General features: G+C 33.6%; 1 protein-coding gene across 1 annotated transcript; it reads right to left on the minus strand.

The window, feature by feature from the left end:
* Nucleotides 1-8,189: 8,189 nt before the first annotated feature.
* LOC112729309 (uncharacterized) lies at nt 8,190-15,394 on the minus strand. Its single transcript, XM_072210455.1, has 7 exons — nt 15,074-15,394; nt 13,074-13,132; nt 12,598-12,738; nt 12,112-12,346; nt 11,897-12,023; nt 9,091-10,532; nt 8,190-8,994 (listed from the first exon to the last, which is right to left on the minus strand). Exons 4-6 carry the CDS (start codon nt 12,297-12,299, stop codon nt 10,239-10,241), a joined length of 609 nt encoding a protein of 202 aa, XP_072066556.1. The 5' UTR covers nt 12,300-12,346; nt 12,598-12,738; nt 13,074-13,132; nt 15,074-15,394; the 3' UTR covers nt 8,190-8,994; nt 9,091-10,238.
* Between the last annotated feature and the right edge of the window lie 4,016 nt (nt 15,395-19,410).

Genomic DNA, 19,410 nt, shown 5'->3' on the forward strand with positions numbered 1-19,410 from the left:
TTTCTTCTTTCTTTTGATTTTGGCAAATGTTAGTGTTGATGCTTTATTTTTATCTCTTCATGCAAATGAATTATGTTGATGCTTTATTTGACTTCTTTTTTTTATACAGGATGAACAATGAAGAAAATTCTTAAAAAAAAGGTTAAGGACCCTATCACAAATAGAGTCACAAAGAAGTCCCTTGAAGATGAGGAGTCCAGTAAAAAATTCAGGAAAAAATCAATTCACAAGTGCTTATTCATTGATAAAAAAATTTCAAATCAAAAGGGAACATGTTTTAGCTGCATGTGGGGCTAATAGTAGTAAACATGAGATAAGGAAAAAGGGCAAGATGCCGAAAAAGGAGATGACAAGAGTTGATGATGAAGGTCAAAGCAAAATGGCAAACAAGAAGATAACAAACATCAGAGACGGTGAGGATCAAATCAAGATGTTGTAACACCCCAATTACCCTAAGGCTTATACATATTTATATATAGAAGGAAATAATATATTCTAGAAGCCTGATGAAGGATATAGCTCAAAAACAGGATTTGAAAAGTGCAAAATATACTAGCGAAGCTACTAACTTAAAGCACAAGAAATAAATATAGTATAGCAAAATATCATAGCATAGTATCATAAGAATCTAGCCACAGCTCGCGGAGTTTAAGCCGGCTAGCCATATATACAGACAACCAGAAGACTGTAGTTCGAAAGGGCTTATACAAGTTTTGTTCTCTCAAATAAAAGCCTCTAGGAAAAACAAAATACAAAAGTGAGATATGTTTAAACAAAATAAATCAAAAAGACTCCAAAAGGTATCCGGATCCTCCGCTTCTGTCACCATCCAAGCAACTCACCGAGGTAGGTTGCGACCTGCATCTGAAAAATACAACAGAAATATGGTATGAGAACCAGAGGTTCTCAGTATGGTAACAGTGCCCAATAATGTAAGATGTAAGGCTCTGGGATGCCAAAGGCAATCCTAGAACTTCACTTCAAACCGATATTCAAGCTTAGAACAAATATAATTAACATAAACCTTAAACAATAAACATGGTTTTCTAAACTTAAAGGATTCTAACTAATATTAATCACACCACTGTATCCCACAGCCTTCGCCAACCTAACCTCCGTGCGATCCCATCGCCACCACCTACCTAACCTCCTCAGTACCAGACAAATACGAGATAAAGGCAAGCAAGTAAAACACAGATAGTATTTATTTACAGCAAGTAATTCAAGAAGCAAGTAGGCACGTTATACAATTAGGCAAGCTTAAGTAAACAAAGCAAGCAAGCATATAGAAGATGCATATGATGAATGTCTATCCTATTGGCTGTGATATCACATGTCAGTTATAATGCCGAACCCGACAGAAAATCCGATCGACAACTCCCGGATTAGTCTCTCTATTGCGCATAAGGAGGAATAATTCTGAGGGATGAGTGCCCTACCACCTTCTCCTTTTAGAGGAAAATATTCCGAGGGAGCGTGCCCTACCACCTTCCTCTGGTTGCCGCATGATTCCGTGGGTTAGTGCCCTACCACCTTGCAATCAGAGAGAAATCGCATTTTCAGGAGGGATAATACCAAGGGATAAGTGCCCTACCACCTTCTCCTTTCAGAGGGAAACATTCCGAGGGAGTGTACCCTACCACCTTCCTCTGGTTGCGAGAAATATGAGTGAGAAGCCCAGCTTCAACTCTCACATCCGAACGTAGGTGGGAGACTGCCACAGCCCCCACGATGGATAACAATACATATCACAATCACGTATTCAATCTTAGAGGCCACTGCTCATAGCACACTTCCACTCATACTCATCACAACCATCATCAATTCATAAGTTCCATTCCGAACTCCTTAGTTCATCAGTTTCTCAAATTCGTTGTCAGCACTCACCGTATTCACCACTCTTCCTTCTCTCTCAACCAACCCATCCTCACTACACCAGAAACCTAAACCTCCATTTTCCATGTTCCAATATCCAAAATTGAGCCCAAGAGTCTTAAAATGGTATCACAGAGGCTTACAAGCTTGCTGAGAAGGTGAAATAGTTGAAAATAAGTTTTAAATTTGAGAAACAGGGCGTGTGCGTACGCACAGGGGTGTGCGTGTGCATGCCCAGGAAGATTTTTAAAAGTGTGCGTACACACAGGTACAAAAATTCACAAGTCTGTTCACTCGCACAAGTTGTGCTAGTGCCCCTAACAGACTGACCTTCCCAACGTGTGCGTGCGCACAGGGCTGTGCGTACGCACAGGTTGTAATTCCTCATTGGTGTGTGCGCACACAAGCTGTGCTAACGCTGCAAACAGCACGTCTATCCCTGCCTGTGCGTACGCACAGATCTGTGCATGCGCACAGGATTAAAATTTTGTAGGGTTGTGCGTGCGCATAAGGCTGTGCGTACGCACATACCAGAAATCCCAAAATTCTGCAACTTTGCAAAATTTCAGATTTTGACACCAAACTTTGAATGATCATAACTTCTTCTACAAAAATCCAAATTTTACAAACTTTATATCAATTTAAAGATCTCAAATCTATCTTTAATTTAAAATAAGTTTCATGCAATTTCAAGCTTTGAGGCTCAAGTTATGATCCGTCAAAGTTCACCAAAAATCCATTTTTACCCAAAAACCTCAAAACCTCATTTTTAACCAACACTCAATCCAAAACCAATTCAAACCATTCCAAACTCCAATTACAATACAATCTACCCTTTTGGGTCACCATTCATCATTCACACCTATTTTTCCATTACACTTCATAATTCTCAATCTCAATTCTCAAACATATAACATTACAAACAATTTTCCCCACCAATACATTCACCAATCATTATTCTATCATCAATTTCAATACCAATCTCCCATATCAAACTACCAACATCAATATAACCATTTATCAATCATTCCAAATCATTAATTACCATGCAACACTTTCATCAACATAACCAAAACTCATCAATTCATCATAAATCATCATACCTCAACATTTAACAACTCAACAACCATATCAACAACCCTCATCAACAACACCAATCATCAATACTCATTAATACCAATAATCTCCACTAATCATCATCAACCACAATAATCCAATATAACCAACAATTGCATCAATTCACATATAATTATTCATACACCAATATCATTCAATCCTATCTTAGGGTCAACTAGCCTAAGTGTCCAGAAACATTACATATTACATAAAAAAATCAAAACCATACTTTGGCCGATTCCCAAACACACCGAACACCAAAATGAAGCCACTAAACTTGATCCAAAGCCTCAACCAACTCCAACAAATACCAAAGCTCAAACTAACAACACATATATCACCAAAATCAAAACCTAGAAAACCACAACATATAACACTACAAGGTTTTATGAGCACTTTACCTTGTCCAAATAGGAGTGGGGCAATTTTCAATAATTACCCACTAATAGAGATCACCTAAACAAGTAAAACCACAAAACTTGCTCAAAACCCCAACCCAAAAACGCGCAGAAAATTAGGGAAGGAAACTGGGGCGTGAAATAAGAGATCTTACCAGCAAAGCTTAGATAGAAAGGAAGAGCTCATCGAGAGCTTTGCGTGGCCGCAAACGGCTCGTCAATCGGAGCTCCAGATCAAAAGTTATGGCTCTCGGAAGGTGGATGTGAATAGTATCAGTGTGTCACCCACCCTCACCTCTCTTCTCTCTTCTCACCGTCCCTCTCTCTTTCTTTTCTGAAAAATGAGGCCAAATGGTCTCATAACTTGCTTTTATATGTTAGGCTTGGACCCAACTTGGGCCCGGTCCAACCCGTTAGCGTTTTTAGCCCGTTCGACCCAACTTTGGGCCAAACCTTTAACACTAATGTTCGGTTTTCCATTTCTAATATTTTTCTAAGGTTTTCGACTGTTTTCACTTTTTCTCGTATAGTACTGGGCAGACTTAAACCGGTTCGACCGGTTCAACTGTCGGTTCGCAGTTTTTCACGATTTTTCGCAGAAAACACATTTTCTGACTCGGAAAGACCTACTAAGTCCAAAAATCATATTTAAATCCCCAAATTCTCATTCTAACTTTTTGGAACCTAATTTAGGCATTTAAATTATTTTATTCATGAAAACTCTGATTCTTACATCCAACAAAGAATTTCAACGAAGAAAATCAAGTCAAGATGAAAGCCAATGAACATGAGGATCAAGGTGGGAAGAAGCCGTTTAGGAAGAAGGTACCAATGAAGAAATCAAAGGTGGAGGGTGATAAAGTCAAGATAAATACCAATGACGCTGATGGTCAAAGCAAGAAGCCGACCAATAAGATGCCAATGAAGGAATCGAATGAAGAATATGCCAACGAAGAAGAACGTAAGATTGGGTCTCTTATCCCAGCTATGACTTTAGATGAATTCTTCAAAAAATATGGGATATCATTAGATGAAAATGATGAAGAATATGAATATGATTATGATGATCACAATCCAACCGTTAGTGATAGTAGTGACAGTCAACTCGGTAATACTTTTATCCCTTTTTTCAATAGCAAATAGTGAAAGACACCAACCTAACTCTTGTATTTAGTAGATTACTCTTTTATTCATTAGATTAGTATTCTTGTTAATATTTTCTAGTAATGACATTGGAAATAGGTACCAAAAAGAAAAAAGTTCGTGGTCCCACCCAACTCAAGCATATTCATGCTATGGAGACACAAATAGAGTTAACATGGTACAACGGCAAACCCATAGGCCCAACAAAGACACAGGTTCAATTGTTTAGTCGGTTCTTGGGTACACTTGCAAGAAACTCTAATTTGGTCACGTTATTATATACTAATTGGCAAGCTGTGTCCTGTGAAATTAAAACTCCAATGTTGGATTATGCAAAGGTGAGTCGATCATTCTCCTTTTTAAATTGTTTACAAATAGGCTTAGCATGTATGGTAAAATAACATAATTCATTATTTATTCATAGTCTAAATATAACATTCCTAGTGATACTGAGCCTTGGGTGATACATACTATTGGAGAGGCATGGAAGCAATTTAAGAAATGCATAAAAAAATATCACTATACACCGTACAACTCATTTAGAAAGATGATGAAAAATTGTCCAATGACTGTACCTGAACTACATTTTCGAAAATTAGTTCAATTTTGGAGGCTTGATACCATCAAAGTAAGTTATTTTCACAACTCTCTTGGCTTTAATGATGGTATGGTGTATTTAACTAACTCTATGTAATTTTATATTGCAACAAATGTAGGTTATTTCTAACAAAAATTGTGAAAACAGATCCAAGCAAAAATGGAATCATCGAATGGGTCCAATTAGTTTTGAATTAGTACGCGCTGAATTGGTATTTTTTTGTGCTTTTTATTTTAAGTATTTTTGCATCTTTCATGTTATGTGTGTTTACTTAGTCACGTTTTGGTGGTTTCTTGTAGTGTGCAAAGAAGGAGGACAATGAAGATCCATCACAATCTGAGATGTTTCTTGTAACTCGTACGAGCAAAAAAGGAGAGACTGATTCGGGAACATAAAAGATGATTCTGAAGCATTTGGCTGCATGCATTTATTTTGATTTTATTTGTGTGTAATAGGAACACCTTCAAAATTTGAAACAAGCAAAATACAATGATGATGAAGCAGTTCAAACAGTTTTCGAAAAGGAGAGACATGGTAGAGTTCGTTTCTATGGTCGATCAGTCACAAAATCCTCTCTTAAAAAGGATAAGGAAATCCGACAAATGCAACAACAACATAATGAAGTGGTTTCAACTATGGAGAAAAATCAAAATAACTTAACTTTCAAGTTGGATGGTTTAACAAACTTAATTAAAACGTTGTTGCAACAAGTCAATCCTGGTATGAGTGCAGAACAAGTGCAAATAATGATAAAATCTGCCCAACAATCTCCACCTGACGCGAGTAGTGCACTAAATGATGCGCGGCGAAACATTCCTCCTTCACTTGGATCGAACCATGTATCAAAGGATATGGAAGTAAGTACTGTTCAAAATTAGTAGTTAAATTAATAATATGCTTTTGGTAAATGATATATCATGAATTTGAGTTAAAGTTAAGGTTTTAGGATTGTGAATCATTTATATTTATGCATGGAAATCAGTTGTATGTTGCTCTCTATTCTATGTTAATGAAAGAATATTTTAAGAAAAACAAAGTTCATATTTGTTGTATCTTTGCTTTTTACTCATGATGTCTCAATTGCTTGTCACTTGGTATTTTTTTAAGAACTTAATTATCGGTTATTATAACAACTGTCTATATATGAATCTTTGCCAAGGTTTATTTGCTGGTGATTTTTAACATTATTTAAAAATGAATCCCACCTTTTATGTGCCAACTAATTATTAAATTAATAGTATTTAGTGATCACTAATTAGCACATAATTCGAACTTGGAAGGGAAATGAAAAATGAATTCGAATAAAGAAAAAGGAGTTTTACTCATAAGAAAATTCAACATATTAAAATAATAGTTGTGAATAATTTTTGAGTGTTGTTGTGGATGAATATTTTCCTTCTTTTGCTACATATGTACTGCATCATCAAAAGCATTTTTGTTCTATTCTAACATGTTTATTTCTTTTGCGTGCAGGAAGACATGATGTGATGAAGAAAATATGTTCCATACAAATATCACATGGGATGGGTCTTACAATGACCTTAGTTATGTAAATGTAATATTTTGATGTGTTGTGTACTTTTTGAGGTATTACATGTAATTAGAAAAATTACACTCTATTTTGATTTGTGTTGTTTAGACTAAAAATTAAACATATCTATCTTATAATGAAACTTTTATGATTTAGATTTCTTGAATTTCTTATTTTTAGATTTATTTTGTGGTTATCATCATTTTGGGATGTGATTATAATTTAAAAAAATTAAATCTCATAAATAACAACAGGCTATAGTCACCATTTTAAAAAACTGTGACCATAGATAAGGCTATGGTCACGGTAAAAACCGTAACCATAGAAAAGGCTATGGTCACAGTTTTAAGGAGGGGTGACCATAGAGGCTATGGCCACGGCAAAAATCGTGACCATAGAGTACCTATGATCACGGTTTTAAGGAGGGGTGACCGTAGAGGCTATGGCCACGGTGAAAAACCGTGACCATAGATAAGGCTATGGCCACGGAAAAATCCGTGACCATAGATAAGGCTATGGTCACGATTTTAAAGAGGGGTGACCATAGAGGCTATGGTCAAACCGTGACCATAGATAGGGCTATGGTCACGATTTTAAGTGGGGTGACCATATAGGCTATGGTAGATAGGGCTATGGCCACGGTTTTAAGGAAGGGTGACCTAAAATCATGACTATAGATAAGGCTATGGTCACGGTTTTAAGGAGGGGTGACCATAGAGGCTTTGGTCACAGTGAAAACCGTGACCATAGATAAGGCTATGATCACGGTTTTCACACGTGACCATAGATTAACCTATGGTCACGGTGAAAAAACGTGGCCTAAAGAGTCGGATTTTGAAAATTGAAACCGTGACCATAGAAACTGTGACTATAGATAAAAAAACCGTGACCATAGACCTATGGCCACGAAAGAATAGCACTACAAGAAACATCGTTAAAATCGACGGCCAAATCGACGGCTTAGCCGTCGATAATATTGAAATTCGACGGCAAAATAGACGGCGCAGTTGGTCGCTATAAAGCCTGTCGATTTTTCAAAATGCTAATAAAATCGACGGCTTTCATGGCCGTCGATAATAATTTAATAAAATCGACGTCAGTTCCGTCTGTAATATGGGTGTGAGAATTTTACATTCTTAATAAAATCGACAACATTGCCGTCGATATTATTATTTAAAATCGACGTCCTCTTTGTCGATAATTGATTCAATAAAATCGACAGCCTTTGTGTCGATATTTAACTCAATAAAATCAACAACACTTTTGTCTATAATATGTTTAATAAAATTGACGTCAAGGCCGTCGATATGTGCTTGAATAAAATCGACATCTTTGCCGTCGATTTAATTATTTAGATTTGTCTATTTTAACTTTTAAAAGCGACAACTTTGCCATCGATTTTAATAGTTATATGTTTTATTTTTTTTTTCTATTTGAAAAATAGTAAACCGTTAATACAAATAAACTTTTAAATATAAAAATAAAATTTAAACAGAATATTAGATAACAAGACAAATAAACTTTTAAATATAAAAATAAAATTTATACTAAATATTAGATAATGAGTTTACAAACTTATCAAAATAATAAATAACCCTCTAACATAAAGACTCAAGACAAGATAAATAACTAAACTTAGAGTTATATTCGTTTAAATTTCAATCTACTAATAATATAAAATATTCAAAGTAAAGTAATTAAATAACCTACTCATACTCGTCTAAATAATCATCTGAGTCATCAAAATCGTCAGAATCATCCTCCCTTTGAGAACTCTGTGGTTGTCCTGGTCGCTGCAGAATAGGTGGGAGTTTTCTACCTGGGGCTGGGGCTGTGCTTTTCTGAGAGCTTGGGAAAATAAAAGGAGGAGGTGGGAGAACACGTGATCCAGAACTACTAGGACCCATGGCTCTCACATACTCAGTCAAACTGCTCAACTGATGACTAAATTGATCCATCTGTGAGTTACTGGTGTTGAGATCCTCACGCAAGGATTCAAAAGTCTGTTGCCACTCTCTTTTCTCCCTTTGGTAGCGGTCTTCAAGCTCTCTATATTTAGCGGCATGTTGTTCAACTTCCCTATTGAGTATTATGATTCGTTCTCTAAGATCCAAAACATCAGCGCTGGTGGTCGTGGTTGGCCCATCAACTCGAGGCCGCACCATGGAAGAGTCCCTTACCTCACCCATGCCATATACCCTACCTCTTTATTTTCCACCCACTGTCTCAATCCATATGCTTTCCTCAGAGACAGGCGGTGGATCAATTACACCAGCCTCTATAGCAGCCTGCCGCTCTTGCTCAGCCTGAAACATACGCTCTTGAAATATATCCTACAATGAGAAGAAATGATTGATAAACTACTATAAGTATTAATAATGTATAACAATTAGATAACAAAATAGTTACAATTAATAAAGGTAAGTTACCTTTGTCTTTCGGGAGTGTTCATCAACCCATTGAGTCCTATCCTCTTTGCGAGTATGAGTGTGCTCAAAAAACTCATCCATACGTGATTGTCTTCCAAGCGAATGATTTTATATAATGTAACCAAATTATCATGTAATATGGGATGTATTGTACTAAGCAATTGATTAAGCAGAAAATAAAACTCAGCAGTTTGCATCAATTCAAGAAGAAACTAGATCAAGATCATTATTAAGAACGGATTTCACTCTCTATTGATTAAGGCTTACCAAAGCATAACCAAATAACCAATTCAATCATATCTACATATGCAGAGAATTTGGATATAAAATAAGCAAGGAAATTCGTGCAGAACCTTACTACTAATGATAAACCTCATGAAAATCAATGCAACTTCAGGAGATGTATTAAGTTTTGATAACTAAAGGGAAGGGAAGAAAAAACAATCAAAATGCAAGGGAATAGCTTGAATAAACAATTGGTACCTAAACAAAAACTGAACTAAAGAACAAATTCTTTACTTCTATATGTGGTAGTAATGCCATACCTATGTAGAAAGACAGTAACAATGTCTACTCTTAGATGATTGATTTAGCGGCTGAAAGTTTCACAACTGAATTAAAAATAGCAACAGCAATCAAGTAGCACAGGTTCCCATGAAGTGCATTAAGTGCATTAAGTGACCAAGGAAGTGAATCATAGGCCCCGGACTACTCTAGATTCACATGATGCCTCCTACCTGGTTCCAGTGCATCGAACTCGCCGGGAACTTGGCTATTAGGAAGCTGCGAGAATTGACCGAGGCCTAGATCAGGGACAACCTTGTTTGAACACCACCAGGGATTTGGAAGTATCATATTTTCATCAATCATTTGAAAGTATCATATTTTCATCATCCACATTGAAGTGAACACTAATATCATTAACACTTCCTTGTATAGTTGTATATTTTCACATACCAATTACCAGGTAAACGACACAATGGAAACACTTATTTTTTTTTTTCTAAATCTAATATCTAATAATTAGTAGGAATTATAAAGCAGGCTATCTAATGTGTCCTTTCTATGTATAGTGCATGAAAATACATATTATTTATTTTATCAATTTATATTCAAATTCTGTATAATATAAATATAAATTACAAATTCTATAAGCAACTTACCAAGCGTAACTTCGCTTCTGGAAAGGTGGTGCCTCCTGCAGTGTGAAGAGAAGTACCTCGAGTCGATTTTCTGGCAGCTGTATTTCTCACCTGTAATTGTCTATAGGCCTCAGTGTTCCAACGTCTTATCAATTCACCAAGAACTTCTGGTGGGATCCAATATGGACGGGCACCTTTTTTGTGAATGGCATGGAGCATACCTCGCAAGCGCTTGGCAGCCCTAAACCTCCAAGCTTGATAGATATCATCCTCTTCCATATCAATAATGTCAAAGCATTTCTATTTTAAAAAAAAAATCATTGGAATAAAATTTAGCCTCTGAACAGATACAAATTTATTTTGCTGACAAATAAATAACAAGTAATGCTGAGTTTAACAAGTAATAATAATCTAAAGATATCAGAATTCTCTCTAATAGCAAAATTATGTAAAATATTAGGATAAAACGAAAAACAATAATGAGGTTTAGATAATACAATCATGTAGTGAAAATCATCTAAATATGCTGATCTTTTTTCTAGTTCGAGTTGAGTGCCTAGTTTCATCTAAGACAATGTTAAAAAAATTAAGGTAATAATTAAATTAAAGAAAGCTATTAATTTAGATTGTGGACATGATCCTTCAGAGCTCAAAAGCCACAACTTTAGGTCTATGGTACAATTATATATAAGCCATCAATTTAAAGGACAAGAATACGACTAATCTATAGTACTTTTGGTTTACTTTGTAATCATAATTTAAGCTAAATCTAAAGATAATTTAAGCTTTATCCTGCAACTAATTTCAATTTACAATGCACATATACACATACACTTGCTCTCTCTCATAAGTCACTTTTAGTCATAAATTAGGGAAAAGCAAGCAAGCAGACAGACATCTACGCTCTCTCAACACTAACACCACACTCAAACACACCCTCTCTCTCTCTCTCTCTCTCTCTCTCTCTCTCTCTCTCTCTCATACCACACAGAAAATAATTAAAAAAAAGTGAAACAGAGAAGCATAATAATAGATATGCATAAATTTGTACACAACTACACATGATTGGGCTAGTCACAAGTTTAATAGTACTATTGTCAAGAATCCAATGGGTGTCATGTTTGATGTTTGTGCAGATTTAAATTCAAATCAAAGGTTTGCACATGGATGGCAGCAGGGGTAAACTTCAACAATATTAGGCTTTAATAATCAAATGAAGCAGAAGAGAGTTTATTAAAAAATTGGTGTTCCTTAACGTTGCTTGGGAGATTTAGTGATTGAGGCCCCACCACCGTGATCTCAATCAGGACATGTAGGATCTGGTGGTTGCCTCCATCGGAGACATTAATATCACTATACACCCCTTTCCACTTATGTTAGTTTCATTAACTCATTCATTATTACTTCACGCAAAGACTTAAAAGTAGAAGCAAAAACAACCAACACTTGCAGTTGCAGGGATGTCCAGAAAAATACACCTTTGAAATCAATTATCTCACAGCAGATACAGATTAGAATGCTAATAAGAGGAACAACTTAAATTCAGGAAACCAAAATACACAAAAAATATAATAAGAACAATTGAATTAATTAAGTCATTAACACAGTAATAAGTTAATAACATTACAACAAAAAATACGTAAAACAAGGTAGATAAAATTTACCCTCCACTCAGTCCACCATATTTTCCAAATATCATCATCTGCCTCATCAAAACTCAGCCAAGGCTTGTTGTAGTTTTCCTTAAAAACCTGAGAAATACGCTTCAATCCAAGCTTAGGTGGGTGCCAACTACATCAAAAACCAAAAAAATGATAATGACATATTACTTAGTAAAAATGAGACATGCTATTCATAAAATTTAAAGCAAATAACAAACCATTTGGCACCATCATATCTAAGCTTTGGAGTACTTGTGCTGGAGTGACCAATGGCAGTGGATGTTCCTTGACCCTGAGCATCTTGGGTACTATTAGATGTGGTTTGTCTTTCCCCACAAGATCCTGGTCGACTGGGAGCTACAATAGCTGGGTTTAAGACCCCGCTTCTGATCATACGTTCTATCATACATCCAATTTCGGTTCTGATTTTTCATTATTAATGAATTTAATTTCCTACATATCAAAGGGATAATATTCACTTTTTAATTTTTTTTATTCAACGAGAAACCAAAACAAATAAATCTTATCATCAATATAATTTATACTTTCACTATGAATGGTTTACACAAACAAGCATACATAAGTAAGTATAGATAAGCATGCATAATAATTTAACAGAGAACATAAAGATAAAGATAAAGATAAAGATAAAACTCAATAGTTTAACAGTGATAATAAATAAATAAAAAAGTAGAAGGTTAAACCTTGAATAGCTTTTTTGGGAGTCTTAAACTCTACCAATACTTTGAAATAGTGTATATGCTGAAGAACCAAATACTCCACTATTGTTTCTTTGATCAAAAGATTCTATTGACCCACACCACTACAATTCCCACTGTGAAATGCTGCATAGAAATATCAAATATTGCAAACGAGTATATCAGAATCTTGAGTTCGGTAGCAGAAAACTGAATATTCTTTCAATATTGATGATTCTTCATACTTCACAAAGAAGCAGAAAACTAACTAAGCTCCAAGAAGCTAAACCAGAAAACAGAATCAGCTAGTAACAAAATGCTTAATCAGTAACCGAATTTCAAATTCCAACAAACTTAAAACTAGCTAACAAGAAATCAAGCAAGCAATCAACACATGAAGAATAAGCAGAAGTTGGCAATTGCTAATACCTGAGCTGAAATTACAGCAAGCAATAATTGAAGAAATGAAAAGGATAGTGTACCTGGTCATAGGAAACCCTAACTTTGCAGCACCAGAGAGAGAGGGAATCTTTTAAGAAAGCTGCTTCAAATGTATATGTTGTTGTTAGAAAATCAAAATATATAGTTAGGAATAGGGAATCATTGCAATCTATAGATATAACTCTAAATGTTTGAGAAGAAATGGAAGTCACGTTAAAATACTATATAAACTATAAGGTATTGAAACAATAGAAAAATAATTATTTTAATATTTTTATATTTTTGTCTTGAGACTGTTATTAATAAAAATGAGGATGGAATCCAAAGAGCTAATAGATTTGTGCCAGATTTCAAAAGGAAAACAGAACAAAATGCATAGGTCATTAACACGGATACAATATGCTTTAGCCATTGCTAATACAAGTTTCACGACTGAGTCGCTCATAGTTCTGTTCTGTTGAAGGGAATTGATATCTTGGATAGACTTGGTTATTATTTAAGTCATAAGGCAATAAGGCATGATTGTGTTTGTGATGTAAGTTTTATAACACAGATTTTGATATGATAGCATTTTTTCTTCTCAATAATGTACATGCTAATTGAATTTGTTTTCCCATAATATACAGGAGTACCATAAATCTAATAACAAATGATGCATCTAATATTTTTCTGCTCACTTCCCAAACTACCCTTGTCTTCCTTTATATTTCCAAAGCCATCCTCTTCACCATCAATGTCCAAGTACGCAAAAAAAGCTATAGAATATCACTACAAAAATTAGAAGTATTAGATCTAAGGGTACTCTCTTCTATATGCATCATTTTCTTCACGTGAAGTAAAATTTGCCTTCTTCCTTAGCAAACAACAAAAAGTAAAGAATGGATGATTGATAATGTTATTTTTTTATCATGCATTATATATATTATAAAGAATAAAAAATATGCAAATACTTTCCTTGTAGAACAACCCTTTCCTCATCTAAATTAGATTCAGATTTCTCTTTCTACAGCTTTATAAATTTTATCTCATATTTATCAAGTTTTCCAACACCACTACTAGATTGGGGTCGTGGTGACTAGCTAGCTGCGATAATTTCCATAAAGTTCAAACTTAAGTGGCAACAAAAAGATAATAATAATAATAATAAAACAGAATATTCAAGAATCAAGACAATTATTGGTAGCATGCCCTACACTTTCAATTCGTATACTAGATTCGTTTTTCTTAATCTTTTATTATAAGCTATGGTCTATCTGAATCATGAGGGAAATTCATCTTTATGCTTCTTCAAAAAAGCTGCTCTTTACTTTTATTGACATAATCAGATAATCTTTTCTAGGGTAACAAAATTCAATTGAAGCCCTCAAAAGATGGAAAAGGAGACTTTCATTAAAGCTTTTTATTCATTTCCATAACTAATACATAGATGTAGAAAAGTGAATTGCATAAAGTGCATGAATGAGAAAGAACCAATAATTAAGTAATATCGTGAATCTTCATAGGAGTAGAAGCAAGTACAAAATTCAAAGCATAATCAACAATCGTGCATTATTGACAGTACTCTTCACCAAAAGTGTGTGTGTCTCAAGTACAAACTAAAACTAGCGGACCACACAAAATGTGCCTTAGCTTTTACCAAAGTGTGGTACCAACCATTGAACCCCATCGAGCTCATTACCTAAACGATGTGTTATTAGATTCTTCCCTAGCTAGATACAATTCACTATTTACTATTTTACTCTATCAAAATGTTATAAAATTGAAAAAATAAACCTAATAATAATCATAATAATAAAGCCTTACATACAAAAATTCTATTCAGGTATTTCTCCGAACATGTGGTGTGCAGAGTTCAAAACAGTAAATTTCAGTTTAATCTAAGCAACATTCAACCCAGTAATTTCAGAAAGATACAGCCAACAACAATTTCAGTCCAGAAACACAAGTTTTAACAAACCTAAGCCTAACCAAAATTTCTAAAAACAGAATTAAAAAGCAGTGAAAATAAAGAAAAGAAAGACAGGGAACAGGAGAAAGGAACCTGCATTGATGAAAGGAGGAAGAAGAACGGAGAGGCGGTGGGGTGGTGGTGATGTCGCGGTGGCACAGAAGGTCGCCGCCGCTGGTGGTTGCTTGTCGGTGCTTGAAGACGCGGACAGAGGGTGACTCCACGAACAGGGGTGTCGCACGCAGGAACGAAGAAATGGAGAAATGGGGAAGAAAGAGAAGAAGGAAGAGAGAGAGGGTAGGCGATGGTGGTCGCCGGTGGTGGTGTCGGACGGAGGCGGTGTTGAAGAGAAAGCGTTTTTAGTGATAAAAATACCTAGCTTGAATTTGGGGATGACATGCGTTTCTGAACTTTGGAAGCAGGAGTTGAGAAAATGTGTTTTTAGTGATAAAAATCGACAGCCTGTTTGTCGATTTTATTCAAATTTATCGACGGCAAAGGTGTCGATATTTTAAATAATAAAATAGACGACAAAATTGTCGATTTTAATATAAAAAAAACAACACATATAGCGTCTATTATATAGATTAAATTTAGACCGTTCATTCCATTTTAGAAAGTAATCTAGATCGTTCAAATTTATCGACGGCAGGGTTGTCGATATTTAAAATAATAAAATAGACGACACATTCGTCGATTTTATTATAAAAAAACAACACATATGGCGTATATTATATAGATTAAATTTAGACCATTCATCCCATTTGTCTAGACCGTTCAAATTTATCGACGGCAAAGTTGTCGATATTTAAAATAATAAAATAGACGCCATATTCGTCGATTTTATTTTCGACTGCTGGTTCGCCTATACTATGACGATAATAGGGAAATAAATTAATGCATTATAAAAATATCGACGACTAGGCCGTTGATTTTAATATTTTTATTTTTAATTATTTTTTTTAGTAATATCGACAGCAGGCCATCGAAAATTATCGACGGCAGAAATAGCCGTCGATTTTTGCTATCGATAAACACGCTTTTTCTTGTAGTGTAGGCTACGGTAAAAAACCGTGATCATAGGTCCAAAACCGTAACCATAAATCTATAGTCACCTTTTTTACTAGCTATGATCACGATTACCGTAATCATAGATTTTTTTGTAGTGAAAATTTAAGATCATATAGTATGAGTCTTACATTTCACTTAATAATAAAGAGATATATATAGATTTAGAGCTAATAAGTTTATTATGCACTAAATAGTGAGTGCTTCCTTGATGTACTCAAATACAAGTAGTCAGGTGGGGTAAAAAAAAAAAAGAAAACCAAAGAAAAGATATAATGACAAAATTGAGAATATTGATGGGTGGTTCATGTTGAATAAGTTCATAACACATTTCACATATATCAACATAGTACAAAAGATAATTAATAATGTGTACACAAAATATTTATTTTTCAAGGAAAAAGTTTAGTAATAAAAAAGTTTCAGCCATAATTAGCTAAAATTTTCTATAATATATTTTATTTATATTATTTAATAACAGTTTTATTTTTTAACCCACTCTCTTATCATTCCACTTATCATATTCTTATCAATTTCATTTATTAATAATATTAATTATAATATCATATTCCTTACTATTAGGCATTCTTGTAATTAATACTTAATATTTCTTTTTATAATTTAATTTTTATATTTAAAAATATAATAAAGATTAATAATAATAATTAATAACGGTTATGATTTATCATTGTAATTGATTCTTGCTCTGCTCCTTCGCCTAATGGAGATACGATAATATCACATAAATTCAATAATTGTGATTATTATCATAAATACTTTTTTGTATTATTATTATTATTATTATTATTATTATTATTAATTTTCTGTTTTTGTTAAGTCATTTATCATCATTCAATGGAGAGATACAAGATCTGAAAGCTATCCTAATATGATTTTGTTTCCATTAATTCAATTATTTTCATTTAAAATTTACAACTCTAATACCATTACAAGAACAATTAGAATAGGTTAAGGAATTTTACAAGAAATCATCTTTGTCATTACAAATAGTATGTCATTTGAATTCTACCTTAATACGGTACCTATGGTAGAAAGTGCTAAAGAATTTGAACATACAACAGATGGACTCACTCGACGAGGTTGTTGTCAGTCAATCAATTTTTGAGAATATGAAAAACTCCACTAGTTTTGATGAGGTATGGTAATAAACTGATTAATTTTTTTTTGTGTATTTTTATGTGCATTTATAATTATATTGTACTAACTAAGTTCATACAAATAACATTCATACGTTTATATACATAACATCCATAATGACATACAACTAACACATCTAAAAATTAAATTTATATTTATTAGATATTACATTTATACACATATCATTTTTTAGTTATTGCTTAAGTAACTATAAAATTAACACAGATATTTTTAAATTTTATCATAATTGAATTTAAAAAATGTCAAATTCTTAAATTAATTTATTCAATTGATAAATTTACTCATAACATCTATAAATTCATACACATAACATCCATAATTTCATATTAATAATATCCATAATTTTGTACTCATAATTTTCATAATTTCATACATATATATGATGTCTATAATTAATAAATTTTAAACTATACGTCTTATTGTATTCTTCAAATTATCTCATATGTGTACTAATAGGTCATGATTTTAATTTTTTTAATATTTTTATTTAATATTCGTATGTATGCTTATTTATTGATTTTAATATGACGAGTTCATAATTATTTTTAAAAATTTATTTTTTAATTTTTGTTTATATTTTATTTTTTATTTTTTAATAGTCTATATGTAAAATATAAATTATACAGTAGTTGTTAAAAATTTTTAATTTAACTTCTATAATTTTTGCAGAGAATTATTGTATTTTAATGGATAATAATGTGATTGAGAGATGTTAAGCATTTGATTTGGGAGAAACTGAAATTGATTTTGGAAAGAACATTAATAACTTCAAACATGCAACAAAATTGTAAGTGATAAGGAGAATAAGTGATAAGGAGATGTATATCACTTATTTATCAAAAAAATGAGAATTTTTACATAATATTTTTAGAGGAATGCTAGGGGACTAGCAATTTTTGTTATTTGTAGCCATCAAATAGCCATCAAGATGGTTTTAATGGTGTGAGATTGGTGTAAGATTTCATCCAATAATTCACTTTTCTTTGCTAGTTACATGCTGGTCAGAATTTAACAAAGTTGCTGGCCCCTAAACTTTTCTATATTTTTATATTGTAATTATTCTTTGACTACTTAGCACTCCTCATTTTTCAAATGAGGGATTGGAGTTCGGAGTCAAAAGGTATAAGCTAGTTAGTGTGGATTGAATGGAATTTAATTGCACGACTTAAAACGAAACTATAGCTAGCTCAGTTATAAAAAATTCGAAACAGTAACTTCTTTTTCTTTTTTGTTAAAGCTAAAGTAACGATTTAACACTTAACTATTGATTATTTTCTACCTTGTTTTTAATATATGTTTTAAAGAACGATATAAGAACAATATATATAATGAAGAAATGGCAATTATAATTCTTCAGAGATCACTGGAAAGACTTAATGGTTATAAAGGGATCCAGTAGAAAAGAGACAAATTGTAAAGGACATAACATGTCGAAGGCTAAGATAGCTTGTTTCTTAGAACCAGCTCACTCTATCTATCTATGATTATGAATGTCACATGGCTGATATAAATCTTTTCTTGTGTTAATAGTTCCAGGCCCCTGAGAGATTGAACAAATTTGTTTAAAACTTTAACCTCAAAGAATTCCCAAAAACAAAAATGATTGTCCCAGTAAAATTTTATATATTCTCCAGCAAAGTTGATCTCAAGTCTCAAATTACCTTTCACTCAAATATATATATAGCAACATAATCTCGTATGAACCCCACCTACTTTTGTGGCCCGTCAACAGCTATATAAATATATGCTACGTAGTTTGCAATAACTGAACAATAAGGACTAGCTAGAAATTATATATGTTATTATATCTAATTAACAAGAAAGCATGAGGGAGCGATCAAGCATAGCGAAAGACCCCAGAGTCTAGAATCGAGAGGAGTACGTTCGGCTTGAACGAGATTCATTCAGTGTTTTCGTGTGTTTTCGTGGACAGTTTACCAGTGGATATCTCGAAACGCGAGTTGTTTAGGTTATTCTCTTGGACGGGACGGATCAACGACATATACCTCTCAAGAAAGACGAGAAATGGGAAGATCTACCTATTTGTCTTCATACGATATACTACGAAGGGAGGAGCGCTGAAGGCTATTGCTGAAATGAATCACATGCTGTTAAGGGGGAAAGAGCTTTATGTAGGGGAGGCTAAGTATAGGAGGGATGCTTCTAAGGGACGAAAAGTGGCA

This window comes from Arachis hypogaea, chromosome 12, assembly GCF_003086295.3.
Source record: "Arachis hypogaea cultivar Tifrunner chromosome 12, arahy.Tifrunner.gnm2.J5K5, whole genome shotgun sequence".
In the NCBI taxonomy this organism is placed as follows: Eukaryota; Viridiplantae; Streptophyta; class Magnoliopsida; order Fabales; family Fabaceae; genus Arachis; species Arachis hypogaea.

What these genes read in the sequence shown, in the direction of transcription:
- LOC112729309 (XM_072210455.1), bottom strand. Translation starts at nt 12,299, where the DNA reads ATGATAGAACGTATGATCAGAAGCGGGGTCTTAAACCCAGCTATTGTA. An exon ending in AGATATGATGGTGCCAAATG is followed by an intron (nt 12,024 to 12,111) that starts GTTTGTTATTTG and finishes TTTTTGATGTAG; the next exon opens with TTGGCACCCACCTAAGCTTG. An exon ending in TATGGTGGACTGAGTGGAGG is followed by an intron (nt 10,533 to 11,896) that starts GTAAATTTTATC and finishes TTTTTAAAATAG; the next exon opens with AAATGCTTTGACATTATTGA.